The 17,923-nt window shown below is 49.7% G+C and overlaps 1 protein-coding gene across 2 annotated transcripts in view; it reads right to left on the bottom strand.

Annotated features, from left to right (window-relative positions):
• The window catches only part of LOC121452014 (solute carrier organic anion transporter family member 2B1-like), a 41,752-nt gene that overhangs the window by 21,539 nt on the left and 2,290 nt on the right, over positions 1-17,923 (bottom strand). The window contains exons 2-6 of one of the 2 annotated variants that reach the window (XM_041657882.1): positions 7,253-7,389; positions 5,980-6,117; positions 4,430-4,586; positions 935-1,168; positions 499-597 (exon numbers count right to left, since the gene is read on the bottom strand). In XM_041657882.1, coding sequence (XP_041513816.1) covers positions 499-597; positions 935-1,168; positions 4,430-4,586; positions 5,980-6,117; positions 7,253-7,389 — 765 coding nt within the window. The remainder of the gene's footprint in view (positions 1-498; positions 598-934; positions 1,169-4,429; positions 4,587-5,979; positions 6,118-7,252; positions 7,390-17,923) is intronic. The other variant, XM_041657889.1, reaches the window with a different exon arrangement.

The raw sequence follows: 17,923 nt of genomic DNA, 5'->3' as shown, positions 1-17,923 counted from the left end.
ATTGTCTAAAAGGGGCTTTGAGGTGCCCTAGTCTGTGTCTCAGCTGGGAGAGGCCCAAGAGAACACAGGAGTCATTGAACTCCACTCTCCATTCTCAGTATGGTTTGGCCCTGGCCTTAGGAAGCTTTCCCCCACTAAGACGGTGTTCCCTATAAGCTTAGAGGGTCTGTTTTATTACCTGTCAACAGTATGTCTGTGCCTAGGGGAGGGAGGGTGGTGACAGAGGAGGGTACAGCTCCTCAGAAGATGGCACTCTACAGTTTATCATCTCTGACACTTCACTAGATTCTGGTGACAGTCTTGGGAGACAGGAGGATAGAGATTATCTCAAGAATGAGGAAACAGGCCCAGAGAGTGAAAGGAAAAGGCTTGTCCATGGTCAGTGTTGCTGCTGGGGCTCCCAAATGGGTTCCTGGTTTTGTGCCTCCTGTAAGACCGGCAGTCAGCTACAGTGCATGTGTGCACCCTGGAGAGTACATGTATACCCCCCAGGCTCACCTTCTGGCATCCGGTCAATGTCCACATAAAGGCGCAGCATGAGGCTGCCCAGCCCATAGGCCATGCCGGGCCCAATTGTGGTCGCTGCAAACAGGATCCCTGCAATACAAGTCTTGGTGAGGATCCTGCGGCCCTGTCTGCCGTCAACATCTCTCTGACTATCACCAGTAGGTCCCCCCATACCTCCGTGGGTCCCTGCCTATCCATAGTGGATCCCTACCTACACTCAGAGGGTCTCTAACCACCCGCAGTGGGTGTCTCTGCCTGCCTCAAGTGCCTCTTTGCCTGCTCAGTCTTCCAAGAGCGATCCTGACTCCTGGTCACGTGGTTGGGGAGCTCTCTAGGACTTCACCAGAATTTTCTTGGCCCATCTGCATGCTTGGCCTCTCTCACTCCTGCCCCCTTCTCAGAGCTTAAGGGAAGAGACCATCCTTACCAAGGTAGAGAGGTGAGTTGCTGTGGTGAGCAAAGTCATCAATGTAGGAGATACCAAAGGGCTGTATGGGCACACCACCTATGCCGAGCAGGGTCTGCGCTGTGAACATGATCCCCACCATAGTAAGATGCTTGGCTTCTGTGCGGCTGGAACAACTGTCGTTGGAGGGGGTAGAGGCTGGAGCCACAGTTGCGGATAGGCATAGGGAAGCTTCCGTGTCCTGCGATTTATAATCTGAGAGAAGACAATAAGAATACGACCATAGCTAAGATGAGCAATATCAGAGGTAAGGAGCTGTCCTGAGTGCTTGGGTATAAGTCACTCGATCCCCCAAAACTTAAGGGGATCTAGGTCTGTGAAGCAGAAACATGTCAATCATCTGGGCTCCTTAGTTTGACTTCCCATTCCTGGTCTTAATTTATTACAGGTCACCTTTCCAAGTAGGGACATTCAGAAGGGTCAGGAAAGTGGTGGCTCTTGGGTGGAGGGACAGGAGTTACTAAAAAAGGTAGAGTATGAACTGGGTGGAGAAAGACAAATAAAGAAGTTTTCAAGAAAGGCGGAGGGAAGGGATATTCCTAGGAGAGTCCACAGTAGGGCAAACCCGGGGCCTCAAAAGCACACAGTGTTGGAATGAGAAGTTCCGAACAACAAGTCACGGAGTAGGGTCAAGCCAGGGCTACAGGCAGGGCTGGGCAAGAGCAGGAAGCCACCAGACCATGGTGGGCTCTGATGTCCTTGGTATTCACTTTGGGGAGGGAGTTCATTCATTTTGAGTTCAGGACATGGACACAAAGTGCAGGAAAGGACATTTTCTTAATTTAGCACCAGACATTTATTCCTTGACCAATATTTGGTGAGCAAACTTGAGGAGACCCTCATTCTATTATGGTCCCCACTGTGCTGAAGTGGCCCTCCTTCTGTGACAGCAGGGTCAGGGTGTCAAGCTAACCCGGAGAGTCACATCTGGTACTGGGAAGAACCATGTAGCCAAAGTCATTAGTGGCTCTCCCACCGTGCGACCCTTGCCTCTCTAGTCCTCATCCCTTAAGTGAGTCTCCCAGAACTGACATTCTCTCAACATTAGGAGTTGAAAAGCAGAATAGTTTCTGGGTGGTGCCCAGGTGTGGGCCTGGCCTTGCATCTCCCTCTTTGGCCTTGAGGCCCCGAAGCAATAGTGGAAACCTCTGCCCCATGGGGACACTGGTGGGGTAGTGAGCAGTGGCCCTGTCTAGTTCCCAGAGGGCATTGCAGACATCAGTCACCCCTGGGGTTCACATTTGCTATTAGCATCCCTGGGTGTCTCCAGGGTCTTTCAGACAGCCTGGCCTGTTACACAAACATGACTACCGCAGAGAGGATAAACTGTACAAAGGGCTGTGCATGTCAGAGCCGGGAGAGGGTTTGGAGCTTAGAGTCATTGAAACCTTTGAGCTGATTTTGTGAACACTGAGGTTCAGACAAGAAGAGCTCGGAGCTGGCAGGGAGAACACAGTGTGACCTTGCACAGAAAACTATCTGCTAAAGTAGAAGTTCTGGGCAAAGAAACATGAGGAAGTCTTACTTTTTCAGCATCCCGAGATGCCCTGTCGACAACTGTCCTCTCTGCTCTAGAATCCCACTCAGCAATTTTTTAAAATATGAGACAAGAGGTCACAATGTAGCCCGAGCAGCCTGGAACTCACTCTGTGCCCCAGGGTGACCTCAAACTTGTGGCAATCCACCTGCCTCTGGCTTCTGAGGGCTAGGATGACAGGAATGAGCCACCAAGCTTGGTTCTCTGCTTTCTTCATGGTTTTCTGCACTTTTTTCATTTTGGGGGACCCTGTTTGTGCAAAACCCCACACCCCGTAATGTTCACCTTTCCTCCTATGCTGCTTCCTCTTGCCCTTGGTAGTTCCCTCCAGCCACCAGTATTCTTCCCCTACCCAGGGCCCCAAGGGCTCACTCTCCCTGCCTCCTAAGCAGCCAGGTGCTATGCAGAACTGCCCATTCCACCCCCATAATTTCCAGGATATGTCTGCTTCATGGTCCCACCTCCAGGTCCTAACACTTTCGAGGTAAAACTGGCATGCTGGGTTTTCTGTCTGTTGTTCTCCTCTCCTAGTCTGGAAGCCTCCTGGAGAGAAGTCTGAAGGCCCTGAAGGGTTGAGTACAGAGGGCAGTAGGATAGGCTTGTTACGTGAACTATTAGATGGATAAATTAGAGATGGATGGATGAGTGGATAGATGGATAGATGGAAGAGGAGAGGAAAATGAGTACTCAGGCTGGTTGCTCTGAGGGACATCTTTTTTTCAATTAGATTCTCAACAAAATCCTGTTATCATTTAATTAACTAATTAATTTTACTATATTCATCCACACATTCAAGCATTGTTGTATTCTGAATGCAATTGGCCCCCATAAACTCATTGGCAAAGGCACTATTAAGAGGTATGGCTTTGTTGGAGTGAGAAAGTGTGTCACTGTGGGGGCAGACTTTGAGGTCTCTTATATGCTCAAGTCATGCCCAGGGACTCAGACCACTTCTTGTTGCCTGTGGGTCAAGATGTCGTAACTCTCAGCTCCTTCTCCAGCACCATGTCTGCCTGCGTACCTTCATGTCCCGCCATGGTTATAATGGACTGAACCTCTGAAACTAAGCCACTCAGTTACAGGCTTTCTTTTAGAAGGGTTGCTGTGGTCATGGTGTCTCTTCACAGCAACAGAAACTCTAACAAAACAAACATTGATTTTTTTTTTCTTCTTTTTGAGACAGGGTCTTGGTCAGATGATGCCTTTAATCTCAGCACTCTGGAGACAGAGGCAGGTGGATCTCTGTGAGTCTGAGGTCAGCCAGTGCAAGTTCTAGGACAGCCACGGCTACCTACACACAGAGAAACCCTGTCTAGAAAAAACGAAAAACAAAACAAAACAAAATAAAAAAAAACAACCAACCAAACAAAAACCCAGCCAACCAAACAGAACAAAAACAACAACAAAAATGAGGCAGGATCTTATGAATCTCAGGCTAGCCCTTGGCTCAATATATAGCCAAAGATAGCCCAGGACTCCCAATCTTCCTGTTTCTACCTCCCAAGTGCTAGGGTGTTCCACATCTGTCTTGGATGCTTGTGAAAATTAAATGGACAAATACAAAGGAAATGCCTTAAATCATATGTGGCATCCAAGAAACATCATATGATACTGTTATTTTATTCTACAGACTTTTCCTAAGGGGTTTCTGCACAGCAGACCCTGAAGCAGGCTGTATTAAAAGTTTTCTCTTACCTCAAAACCCCACAGAGATGCACGATCAGGTCCTTGCTCAAAGGGGACTAGAACATTTTACCTCTGCCCTGTGGCTACCCTTCCTAATATGAACTGGGATCAGAAAGACTGGGGACGGGGTAGGGAGGGCTATCAGGTACACTAGAGTGATGAATGCAGGCTTGGGGAAAGGATCCCACACTCAGGACTGAAGTCCCCCCATCATCACTTGCCTAGTCTCTTACCAGAGTTGTCATAGTGGTATGGTTCAGAGAGGAAGTGCGGGAGTGCCATGAGCAGGCCTGCCAGGGCCACCAGGATAGCCCCACAGCCAATCATCCGGGGCCTGTGAACTCGGCTGCCAAAGTAACTCACGAACAAGATCAAGGATACGCTCCCTACCTGCAAAGGGACGGAATAACAATTAAAGTGTGGCAAAGTTCATCCTTCCTGTGGCTACCTCCGGTGTCCCCATCTGTGCATTGGACTGGCTAGTTTGAAAACGAACCCTCTGGGTATGTGTGGGATGGAGTTTCTGAGCCAGGCATGATGGCTGATGCCTGCCGTCCCAGTAGAGAGCAAGTGAGGCGGTAAGATGGTTTGGAGTTCAAGGCCAGCCTGGGCTATGAAGTGAGACCCCATCTCAATAACAAACACAATGCAAAACTGATGATAACACGCAGATTTTGAGTCTTCCTAGGAAAGGGAAGGGTCTCATTGCCTCTTTAGAGGAGAAAAATGAGGACAAAGCTGGCTGATTGAGTTCACCTTGGAGGAGAGCAAGCAGTTGAGGGAAAAGATTTGGAGCCTCAGGGGCCTCAAGAATGAGAGGGGGAAAAATAAAAAAAATAAAAAATAAATCTGAAACCAGGAGGTCGAGGCTTGGAATTTCAACTCTTAGCCTCATCATCCCAGGGATCTAGGAGTTGGGTGGTGGAGCTCCAGGGTCCTGAAAGGGAATGAGCCGCATCAACAGGGGCTGTTGAGTACCAACTGTGGGGTAAAGGGACAATTCCCGTTTACCAAATGGATGGACTTTCCCTTCCCACACTTGAGATCTCAGAGTAACATCATGCTGAGATCCATGGGGGATGGGATGGCTGTGCAGCTGGTGGGCCAGGCCTTGGGGCTAGAGGAATGTGGCTTATTCTCCAGGGAAGAGAATTTCACTGACTGGGACTGAGGAGAACAGACTTTTCTTCCCAGAGAGTGACAGCATCTGGGAGGGATGGCTGAGGCCCAGCAGAATCGATTTCCACTGAATTCACATGGAGCAGCTAAGCCTCTCCCTGCCTGGCTGAGGGCCACAGGCAGGGGCCTGTGGATCCAGGGCATCCTGGGGCCAGACCTTCCCTGCAGGGCTACCCCTCCCTTTTGTCACCCCAAGGTTAGTCAGAGGGTGTCTTGGAGGTAACTCAAGCCTCTCTCTGGGACAGTCAAAATGGCTTTCTGTGATTTCTTCCTGGGATAGCCAATAGCTACAGGACCCATGATACAAAGGATCCACATGGAGGGTGGGTGTCTCCCCAATACTGGCAAGCTAGCAAATATCTCATGTCCCCTAGCAAAGAGCTCCTAAGGACATGATGGCTGGGTCCAGGGCAGGAGGAGGCTTTTCTGGGCTTCAACCTGGGCCAGCATGCTGTGAGAGGAGAGCTATGAAAATCTGGGGGAGTAGACAGTATTGGGGGTTTCATGAGGGGAGGAAATGTCTATGGGTGTAAGAAAGGAGGCTAGCAGAGGTGGGAGTAGAGGGCTTCCTCAGCCTTCACTCCTGAGAGGGGGACAACAGTACCTCGTTGAAGGCAGCTAGCAGCCCTGAGGTCTGACTGGACAGTCCAAAGCGCTTTTCCACGGTGGAGATGGAACTTTTGAGGTAACCAGAGATCATGAGCTGTGCCAGCTGCAGTATACTGTGACACAGGACAAAGAACTGTGGAAGCAATGATGGTGGCAGGTGGATGGACACCATCAGAAGTCAGGGAAATAGAGACAGAGTTTGGGTCAGAGGGAGTGTGAAGTTGGGTAAACAAAGTCAGGAGGGGCAGATATAAGGGAGGAGGAAAAAAGAGGGAGGGAAGTGAAGTGGCAAGAAAGAAAGGGAAGGAGGGAGGGAGATGGGAGAGAGAGAGAGAGAGAGAGAGAGAGAGAGAGAGAGAGAGTCAATTGGAGTAACCCATGGAGCCTAATTCAGGCTGACAAGTTAAGGTAGGACTTAGGAACATGGGAGCTACCAGAGACACCCTTAACTAAAAATAGACACATCAGAGCCCTTCTGACCCTCTGATCTCCATGGGCATTGGGCTGGACCTTCCTCCCGGCTCAACACAACACCCTCTTCCCCAGAAGGTTCTCCTAGATCTCCCAGCTCCATCTCCACCCCATTCCCACCCCTTTCTCACAGGGCTGCAGTGGAAACACTCCTTCTTCTGACTTTCCCAAGCTTTCCCACCCCACCTCACCCCAAACAACCCAGCCTGCCCAGAAAAAGCTGGCAGAATTCCTAGAGGAAGAAAACTTTGCTTCAAAGAACCAAAATCTAAGAGCATTTAGGCTAGAGCTTAAGGCATTGCTCAAAACTTTGGAGACTCTTCATTAGGGCAAGGGCTCCACCTCCTAGGATTATGGAGGAACTCAGATCTTCAGGGTGGGGCTCAGCCACAGAACACTGGCCTAGCAAGGGCACGGTTTAGATTTTCATCCTTGTCATTAAAACAACAACAGAAAAGATCAAGTATGTGGCACTCTGCACAGGATCTGACACCTACTGGGTGAGTCTTTAAGTTCTTGTGGAGCCAGAACTCCAGTGTTCACACAAGTTTAGGACTGCAGAGCATGTCTCCAAGCGAACAAGAAGCAAGGGTATCATCCTCCATCATCTACAGACTAACACGGATCAGCTGCTGCAAGGAGAACCTGCTCGTCTTCATTGTGCCCAGAACCAATCTAAGAGCTTCCCTGAATCAGCCCAAAAACCCATCCTCCAGGCAGGGAAGTGAGAAGAAAGGCGGTTGGTGCTAACTGCTGGACCTGGTGGCCCCTTCCCTGCTTTGTCCGACAGTGCGCACCTTGATACTATGGAAGAGTCGTGGAGGCTGTGCATCCTGAAGTGCGTCCTGAGACTCCATGCTGACTTTGCTTTCGTGCATGTCTTCTGTGCCCATCGCGGTCTTGTTGTCTCTGTCTGGCATATGGGGCCCCTCACCTGTGGGCCCAATGGGACATCCAAGCAGCTGATGAGATAAAAATCCCACATAATAGCCCTTGACCCAGGTAGACATCAGGAGCAAACTGTTTCTGGAAAACATGACCTTGGCCGTTGTGAGGGTCTGACCGTTGGTCTCAACAGCCTTTCTGATTCTGAGACCCCTGGGAGGAACTTTCTTGAGAGGCCATGGGTCCCATGTGTTCCCCTTTACTCCATTCAAGCACACATCTCCTAAAGAGAAGCCGACTCCTTTCCCCACAGCAAGCTAGGGAGCAACCACTCTCACATTAAGTATGAGCTGTGTAGTCTTTCAGTAGGCTTTAGAACAGGGGTGTGGTCAAGGTTGGGTCCAGAGCCAAGGGACAAAAGCTTTTCCTTTATAAGACAGAGACCCCTTGTTGTCATAGGACACCATCACAGATGTATCCACAGAGCCAAACAGTCAAGACTGCAAGTTACACATCAAAGCACACAACTATTCAGAATGTGTGTTATGGAACCTTCTCCTGGACAAACAGACCAGAGGCAGAGTTGTATGGGACCCCCTGATCTCATTGCCATGATGGCCTTCTCACACAGTAACTATGGAAACACGTCCGTTACTCTCTCCTGCTTCTGGATCTCAGTGGAAACCCCACAAGACCCGCATCCTTTCACCTGAAGACCAGAGCTTCCCCACACCCCCCTCCATTTCCTGTGGATGGCCTCCTCCATTGTTCCATGTCCTGCACACCCCCCTCCCCCTGCCCAGGATAAAGTTTCCTTCCATTTCACATGGTCTGCTGGAGACCGGAGAATACTTCTTACTCCATGGAGTTCATTTCCATCCCTAGAAGAAAACTCAAAAAGGGCTCTTGAGACCCTAAACCTCCACAGGCCAAGGTTTTGTGCTCCTCACACAAGGTATCTTGGAGCCAGTGGACTGTTTTTAAAGTGGACGTGTAGGTATATGTGCATATGTCCACAGAGGTCAGAGACATGGGACTCCCTGGAGCTAGAGTTCCAAACATTTGTGAGCTTCCTGATGTTGGTGTTTGGAATGGAACTGAAGTCTTCTACAAGACCAGTGCACTTTCTTAACCACTAAGCTATCCTCCCAGCCCTGAGAACACAGCCCATGCCATGGTTAATTGTGATTGTTAACTTAATGGGATTTATAATCATCCAGGAGACACATCTTTGGGCATGTCTGTGAGAGATTTAACTGAGGAGGATTCACTTGGAGTGAGGCGGCCCATCCTGTGGGCTGTGGTTTCTGACTGAATACAACAGAGGGAAGTACCAGCGGACCAGCATTCATCCTTCTCCTGGCTGTAGACACAATGTAACCTTACCTGTCTTGCTCCCACTGAATACAACAGAGTGAGGTATGTACCAGCAGACAAACATTCATCTGTCTCCTGGTTGTAGATACAATGTAACCTGACCTGTCTCATTCCCACTGAATACAACAGAAAGAAGTACTGGAGGACCAGCATACATTGCCTCCTGTCTGTAGATACAATGTAACTGACCTGTCTAGCTCCCACTGAATACAACAGAGTGAGGGAAGAACCAGCTGACTAGTATCCATCAGTCTCCTGGCTGTAGATACAATGTAACCTGACGGGTCTCTCTCCTGCAGCTGAGCCTTCAGTAGCCATACACTGCACCCTCACACTATGAATCCAAACCAACCTTTCCTTAAGTTGTTCTACAACCAGGTATTGGTGACTCCAACTAGCAAATGACTGATACGATATATACAATTTACATATCACAAAACTCTATGGCTCGCAACCCATGGATTTTAGTTCATTTATGAAATTGTACAGCAGCCACCACCGTACAGTCCCCAAACTCTTCCTTGCTGCAGCAGAAAGCCCAGCATCATCTAGCAGTCACTTCCCATCCCTTCTTACCAGAGTTCCAGAAACCCTAATCTACTGCCTGCTTGTGGGTTTCCTATTCTGGACATTTCACATAGAAGAAAGAATCTAATACGTGGTTACCTGTAACTAGTTTTTAAAATCCCATATTTCCAAGGGTGCTCAACACTGTAGCATCTGTCAGTGCTTCCTTTCTTTCTGTGGATGAATAGCTCTCCTCTGTATAGGTAGACTGCATTTTGTTCATATACTCATCAACTAATAAACTTGGGTGACTTGGGGTATTATGAACTGTCATTCCAGTGTTTTATGTGGCATGCATCTTCAGTCTCCTTGGGTATACATCTGTGGGTGAAATTGCTGGGTCCTGTGACAGTTCTATGTTTGACTATTTGAGGAAGAAGCCACTGAATTGTTTGCTATAGCCCTTCCAGTCTGAGTCCCAGTCCTGTTGTCTAGTTGGCCTGGTCCCAGCACATGCTGGCGCTGCTGCGGGGTAACTTGGCTAGGTTTGAGTTGGCCCAAATGAAGAAAAGCACTGTATTCCCCCTCCCCCCCACCTTCAGACCTGTTCAAGGGGCATGGGGTCACGTTCCACTCTACAAGCCCACTAGCCACGCTCCAGCCTTGCTTTGTTCTGGTCTGTCTTTTCAGTGATGGCCACCCAGGTAGATGTGATGGGATGTGTATGGTTTGATGATGACGCAGGCATCTTTTTATGTTCATAGTTGCCCTTTTTATAACTCTCCGGAGAAATGCCTAGACGTACCGTCTAGGAAGAATTTGAGGAAACGGAAGGGAGCAGTTCCTTTGGGGCAAAAACATCCAGAGGAAACAAAGGAAAGCAACACTTAGCAGGGGGAGGTGGTGGGGTACCATTGAGGAAGGGAAAGAGGAGGAGACTGTAGAGGTCACCTAAAGAAGAGGGTGTATAGGCCTGCAGATGTCCACAGAGTCACTGAGGGGACTGAACCTCAGCTCCTGCCAGCAGCAGAGGTCTGTCACACGCTGACATCTAGGGCTTTACGTGTATCCACAGCACCCGAATGCTCTCCAGAGCTCCGTGTCCTATGAACTGTATGTCTCTTCTGAGGACTTCCAGCAGCTCAGTCCAGATGATGAACCCATGCATCTGCCATGCTTCTTGAACAGGTCTGAACAGGGGGAGGAAGCCCTGTGCCCTTCTCTGTCTCGGTCCACTCTAACCTAGCCAGGTCACCTTGGCTGCAGTGCCAGCACTCCTCAAAGCCTGGTTAGCCAGACAGCAGGCCCGAGCTGAGGTTGGAAGGTCTGACATCGTTGACATGATGCCCCGGCTCAGAAAGAAATGCAAGGAATAGATGAGGGGGAGCATGCATCCTCCGGTCCAAGACCAGACCTGGACTCCCAGTCTGGGCTCCTGAGACACTGGGGACGATCCTCCTTATATGCCAGTCACATCCCGCTTCTCTCTGCCCTGTCATTTGCTCCTTCCTAGAGTGCTGTACCCCTGCCTTGGGTAAGTAAGCAAGCTCCTACTTGTAACCTCACTCAGGGTCTTCCAGAAGCTTCCACGTCAGCCTCCTCCCGCCAAAGCCAAAGCTCAAGGTCTCCCTGGTTTGTTTTATCCGTTAGTGAAATGACAGTTTCTGGTGCCCAAAGTCCAAAGCTCTCCTCTCTGGGTTGGGGAGGAAGTCAGCAATATGCTTTCAGCTCTGAGAGCGGTCATCTACCAGAACATTTGCCAGTCAGAACGCCTGCTTCCCGGGAGCTGGTCACTGCAAGCCTCTGGTGCAAGGCTGCTCCTCAGGATCAGGAGATGGCGGCCCTCAATCTAGCTGCAGCCAAATGGCAAGGGGCAATACTTTGGGGTCTAGCCTTCTCCTTCCCTCTCTGCTCATTCTTTCCCAGGAAGACCCAGGCCCAATGCATTGTACTTTCCTCAAGGAAAACAGAACTGAGTACAGGCTTTCTCGAGCTTGAGTTGGACTCCCAACTCCCAGCAAGCCTCCAAGGTGACCCAGAACATGTTTCTTGATCTTTCTGCGTTCCAGTTTTCCTCTGCTTCTAGCTTTGGATGACAGCATCTACAGACAGGACCCAAGACATGCTGCTCCCAAATACGGCATGCGGACAACGCAGAAAACAGCAGAAGTCAGCTGTCCCTCCCCATTCTCCCTTGCTGCAGGTCAGCGACCTTGGCAAGTACTAGCTGACCTTCTCCCCTCCCCTCCCATTTGAAACATTTCAAAACAGGCTTGGCGACACCCCCTGAAGTTTATTACCACAGGCCATACCCCATTTGTCCAGTTGTGCCTCTACAACCAGGAATTTCATCAGACCTAGCATAAACACACACTTATCCATTTCTTCACGTCTTCTACAGAAGACTCCCATATCTTATGAACTTTAGACTAAATAATTCTGTGTGCTTCTTATCTTCCTCATCTTTTGTCAGAGAACCTCAGGCACACAGCCAGGATCTGGGAAGGAAAGAAAAATCTCCCCTCTACTGCCTCAGGTCCACGAGGCAGGCCTCTATCAGGACTGACCTTCTGATGGACTCTCACTAGCAACCATTTTCCACTAATTCCAGATAAATCTTCCAAAATGCTCTAGACAATACACCTCAGCTGGAGCTGCCTCCTCTCCCAAGTTCTCTTCTTCATTCTAGCAGACCCGTTGTCCACCTCTAGACTGACTCTCTCCCTCTTTCATCTAGTTAACCACAAAATCCAGATAACCACACTCTTCTCACCGAGTACACTCAACGGCCCTAGGTTTGGAGTGTAAGCTACATGCAGGGCAGGGACAGCAGCCCCTCCTATCTGTCTCCTTGCACATCAAACCTCACACTAGAACCTCTAGACTCTGCCTGTCCCTGGTGACACAGCACTGATCTGTGGTCTTCATAGGCAGCTTTTTATCTTCCTAGTTTTTCCATTCATGCAAATGGTTAAACTGTTCAGTATGGGATTCTGTTAATCTGATCCATTCTTCAAGGGGAGCTATCAACATCCCTCCATATTATCCCCCATCCCAGTCCCCCCTTTCTTCTTCCCTCCTCCCCTTCTCCCTCTCTTCCTTCCTTCCCTCTTGTTTCCTTCTATTTTCTCTCTCCTTCCCCTCTCTTCTCCTCCCCTCTCCTTCCCTTCCCTTTTCTTTTCTTTTCTTTTCTTTTCTTTTCTTTTCTATCTATCAACAGGGTCTCACTATGTAGTCCAAGACAACCTCAAATTCATAAGCCTCCTGCTTCAGCCCGTGGAGTGCTGGAATTACCTGCATGCATGGTCTGTCACATCTAGCTTCTTCAGAGTCTTTGACCCCTCTGGCCCCAAGTCCACAACTTTCTTTAGTTTCCACCAATCCTGAACTGCCACGTTATGACTCTTATCTCAGCCTTCCCAGGTCTCTGACCACCCTTCCCCCACTACACTAAAAGGTTTCAAATAAATATGTTCTAGGTTTTCAGCCCAGCTGGGACATAGACAAAGTACAGAGCAGCACTGCACGGCTTAGCTGCGGCTTGCAATAAGCTTTACCTCATTGGGAAGTCACGTTGGTCACGTTTGGGGTTGACACGATCTGTGGTGTGTGATCTGTACTCAATAAATGGCTCTCTTCCCTGTCAGGGGATCCATCCTGCTATCAGCTGTCTGTCTTGCCACAAAGCACCACCGGCTTTTTACTGATCCCTGCTTCCATGAAGCACATATAGAACCAGAGAGCTGGGCTGAAGCTCACTGCTGTGGGCAGTGGTAAGGCTTCACTAGGACAGTGCTCTCTAGACGCTTGCATCTTCCTCCCTCCCTCCCTCCCTCCCTTCCTCCCTCCCTCCCTCTCTCTTTCTTCCCTCCCCCTTTCCCTTTCTCTCTCTCTCTCTCCCTCTCTCTCTTCTTTATTTTGTGACAGTCTGTCACTGTATAGACCTGACTGGCCTCACTATGTAGACCAGACTAGTCACAAGCTCATAGAGATTTACTGCCCCTGCTTCCTGAGTGCTGGGATTAAAGACATGTATCACTATGCCTAGCTAGTGTGTGCCATCTTGATCTCAGGGGAACAGGGGCTACCGCAGAATGACCATCACCAGATGCAAGACTACGTTGGGCATGTGTGTATCCTCACACTCTCAGAGCATGCTACCAGGGGTTGGGACGCCTGGGAGCAAACAGGCTTGGAGAAGCAGCAGCATCCAGCATCCTAGAACCGGTGAATGGTGATTTGGATGTGAGCCCAGATCTGTCTGACTCCTGGGCTCCTGATGTCAGCCATCAACTCTGCCCTGATGACCTTGGAACAAATACAATGACAGTCCCTGGGTGGTCACTTCTTATTCTGGCCCAGCCTCCCGTCTGTGAGTTGTCAAAGGTAGCTGTATTGCCATCTGTCACCCTAACAGTCCATTCTGCAGCTTGTTGGTCAGTTCACTGGTCAGTCAAGATATTCTTTCTGTGGCCTGAAAAGGCTAAGAAAGGAAAAGTTGGGAGAAAGTCGAGAGAACCCAATCCAGGGATCGACAACCAGGCTTGGGTTGGAACCTTCTGGAGAACTACAGCGCCAGTTGCCAAGAAATGCCAAGGCAAAATCTGAGAGCGCCAAGGCATGATACTCTCTATAGCATGTTCTAGGACCATGGGGATCTGGGTACTTCGCGGTTGGCAGTCAGTAAGATAAGAACAATGAGGGCTGGAGAGATGGCTCAGAGGTTAAGAACACCGATTGTTCTTCCAGAGGACCTGAGTTCAATTCCCGGCAACCACATGGTGGCTCACAACCATCTGTAAAGAAATCTGGTACCCTCTTCTGGCCTGTAGGCACTCATGCAGACAGAATGGTGTAAACAAAATAAATAAATAAATTAAATAAATAAATCTTAAAAAAAAAAAGATAAGAACAATGAGCCTCGTTTCCAGCCTGCCCCCTGGGTGACTGCTTGGGATAAGGTGCTTGGTCAACTTCAAAATGACTCACTGAAGCCAGGTTTGACAGACTTGGCCCCAAACTCAACAGTTTGTTTTCAAGTCTGGCCACCAGGCCCTAGAACAGCTTGTTTTTCTGGAAAGCTCTGCTTACTCCCTCCCTCCTGACCCGGGAAGATGAACCACTGGAATGGAAGCGTCCTCACCCACCCCAGCTCCTTGTCCCTCCCCACTATCCAGTCTCCACAATGCCTCTGCCTCAAACTCCTGCACTCTTCAGCCGTATTCCAGGGTTTATTTGTGCCCCCCCCCTTTAACTTTGGTGTGCAAGAAGAAACACCACACCCATCCCTTATCCTCTCCACACACACTGTGCCACCCACACATACACAATGCCAGGTCATCAAAGGGACCTACACAACACACAGACAATAAAGCAGGGGTTTTGGCTGGGAATCCCTGGCCCAAGGCCTCCTCTCAGCCTTGTCCCTTGAGGCGGATGGCATCCTCTGGACTTGTCCTGCCTGGAGGCTTCTTTAGGCCCAGGGGACTTGTTTTGAAGCTAGCAAATGCTGGTTTGCTGAATGTTTTTAAATTCATTGCCAGCATTAAAAGAAAAAAATCAGGAAATTTCTCCTCAAACTGCAGATTTTTGTTATTTTCCTGAAAGATCAGCTGATCTGTCATGCAGAGCCTCTGTGAGGACTCGGAGGTCCATGGTTCTGTGCCTGCTCAGAGAAGCTGGCCCTACTGAAGCCTTGGTGGGGGTGGCCATGTACCATCTTCTGGGCCCCTTTCTCCCTGCCTGTGGCTTCGCTGTCTTCCCTCTTCAGCCACACTGGGCTTGGGAGCTACCTGGACATGGTTCCTGGGTTAGGTAAACCACTTTGGAGGTGGAGAAACAGGCCAAAGGAGCCCAGAACTTATCAGATTCACCGTGGCAGGCACAGAGGGGGAACTCTGCTGATTCTAGAAGTGAGAGTAAAGATTTGGGAGAGGCGCTTGCCTTTCCACCCCCAGAATCCACATGTTGGGAGGAGAAAACAGACTCTTGCAAATTGTCCTCCGACCTTCACGAGTGTACCGTCAAGTGTGCTGTGGTATGTGTGCACACACACACATACTATATCTAGCTCCCAGGACTAAGGGCACAGTATCTGAGCCTGGGAAGGGTGGTTGAGTCATCCTGGTCCCAAGTTCAAGGCCCTCAAGAGCCTCAGGCTTCATCTACCCATTCCTATAGAATGTGATCCTCTAGCCCCAATAGACTCTTGCCATTCCCTGAATTAATCAGATGTTGGCCCCGGCCTTTATATATGCCATACCCTTGACTGACGGGCTTCCCCCCGAGCCTATCGCATGTCATCTCTCAACCCCAACCTAGCTGCAGAGCAAGCTTGCTGAGTTGAGCTTACCCGAATGACACAGCTGACAAGACTGGAGTCTGGGCTAGAGGTGGGGGAAGCCACGGTGACACGGGGTGACTGTGGGGCCTGAAGCCTCCAGTTCCAGTGTGGCCCAGCCCAGCACTGTGAAGGAGAAAGTCGAAGACAGAAAACAGGGAGGGAGTCTCCAGACAGTAATTGGGTTTGGTTGTCATTTTTGGGAAATTCCTTCTGGAAGGACCCTTGGGTGGCCTGTCAGCATGGAAAGGATCTTGTCAGGACTGGGGTAGGGTGGGGAGGAGGGGCAAGCATTCTGGTGGTTTCCGAGTTGGGTCAGGGACCCTGTGCTGGGACTTTCTGTTCCCAGTTCTGGGCCCTGACTAGCCCATCTAAACCCATGATGACCTTTAGACACTAGGAGAGCTTGGGGAGGGGGGTTCTGAATGCACGGGGAAGCAGGGCAGTGTCCTTAGATCTAAACAAGAAGCCATTGGCCCTGGGCCATGCTTCCTCTCCCTTCACACGGAGCCCATCAGCCTCTCTTAGCGCTTGAGCTGACCTCCCAAGTGATCCACTCAATCATTCTTGCATCACAGCTGAGTCTGAGCGCCTGGGACAGGCTCAGCTGCTACACAGCACCAGGCAGAGCCTTGGGAGCCTTCGGCGTGTTTCTGAAGAAGACAAAGGAAAGCCCCTGAGAGCTGAGACTCCAGAGGGCTCACGGGTGTCACTGGCTCTACCTCTGACCCCATGTGTGACCTGAGGCAGGTCACTGGCTCCTCCCAGCCTTGCTTTCCTCATTTGTCTGACTTGGACTCACAAAACTGAGACACACGTAGGGCTGTGGTGAGCATCCCCAGGTCACAGATAGCTGAAGGAAGGCCACTTGTCTCCTCACCTCCTCTCTCACTCCGGGGGCCTCGAAGCTAGTGTCTATGACAATTCTCGTATGAGTCCTTGTGTCAGAGCTCTTGTCAGCTTCGGCTTAATTTTCTGAGATACCTCCCAGTGTCCTCTTTCCTTAATCTGGTGGCTCACTGAGCTCACAAACATGCCGAGTCCATTTTCCCTTCTAGAACGGGCTCTTCAAGCCTTGCTAGTACTCCCTTTGCCCCGAATCCCACGCTCCACCCACTCTGAGAGTGGATTACTCTTCCTAGGCTGCTGACCGACTGTTTGTGCCTATTTCAAACTCTCACTTCTTTTCTTCTTCTTTTCAGTATTATTTTTGACCTTTTTTTTTGTAACGGGATTACAAATAAAAGCATCAGTTAGATTAAAACGGTCACTCAGATACTTGCCCAGTCCCAAACTGTAGAGCTCAGTGAACTTCTACATGGTTTGAAGGAAGTCATAGCTTCGTTCAGGGTTCTACACTTTCACTATCAGTTACTTTTTTAATGCACTTATCCACCACAAAAAGAAAAATAAAACAGTTGACATTAGAAAAACAATTAGATTTATATCCTCTTCTATGAGGCGATATTTCAGGTTGATCTCTCTCTCTCTCTCTTTCTCTGGTGTTCTTTTCTTTCTTCATCTTTTCTGTGATCCTGGGCATTGAACTTAGGGTCTTGTGCTCACTAGGCACACGCTCTCCCACTGATAGAGTTCAATAGGCTGACCCTGAACTTTCAACCTTCCTGACTCCGCCTCTGGGTAGCTAGAATCAAAAGCCTATACCATGGGCATTGAAAGTGTTGGCCTTTTTATTCTTGCAGTTCCTGTTTCTGACTCCATAGATGGACATCGCAGAGCTGGGACCTGTCGTCCCAGCTCTGTCCAGTCCAGGTTGGGTCCAAGGCCTCAGGGATGGATGGAATCAAGCTTCACACCCCAGTTTTCCCACCCCCTTGAGTGGGTTCCATCCCTAACACCCCAGAGCAATTGCTAGGCCTTGGCTACAACCCATGGGGGTGCAACACCATTCTCATGGCTCCCCCATGCTTCAATCATCTACACTGATGTTAAGGCCCAGTCAGCCTCTGCTCGGCTGCCCCCTCCATAGACCAAACTTCTACACACACCAGGGACCCAGGGACTATCCCTTCTACCTACTATGAATGCAGAAACAGTCCCTGAAAGGAACAGGCAGACTGGGCACTGACTGGCTACATGGCACCCTATGTTAAGGCCAAGTCAGCTCACCACCTCGTACTCTCTAGACCAGTCATGGGAGAAGTAACACACATACCCCCACGTTTGCTCCCTAGCCAGTGGCACCTGGAAAATAATTTGCTTTGTGAGGAGCCAGTGGAGTAGAATACACAGACTGGAGTTCACCAGTATGGAGTAAAGAAGACAGAGAAAGCCCCAGGCAAGTGATAGAGGAGAGAGTCTTAATATTAGAAAGATCAGTGTTCTGACCTCTGCTCTG

The sequence above is a fragment of the Microtus oregoni genome, unplaced genomic scaffold (assembly GCF_018167655.1).
Source record: "Microtus oregoni isolate MIOR12 unplaced genomic scaffold, Mior012 000000F_ref0000247, whole genome shotgun sequence".
NCBI lineage: Eukaryota > Metazoa > Chordata > Mammalia > Rodentia > Cricetidae > Microtus > Microtus oregoni.
The sequence above is the reverse complement of the archived record's forward strand: the minus strand, read 5'-3'. Positions and strand labels throughout refer to the sequence as shown.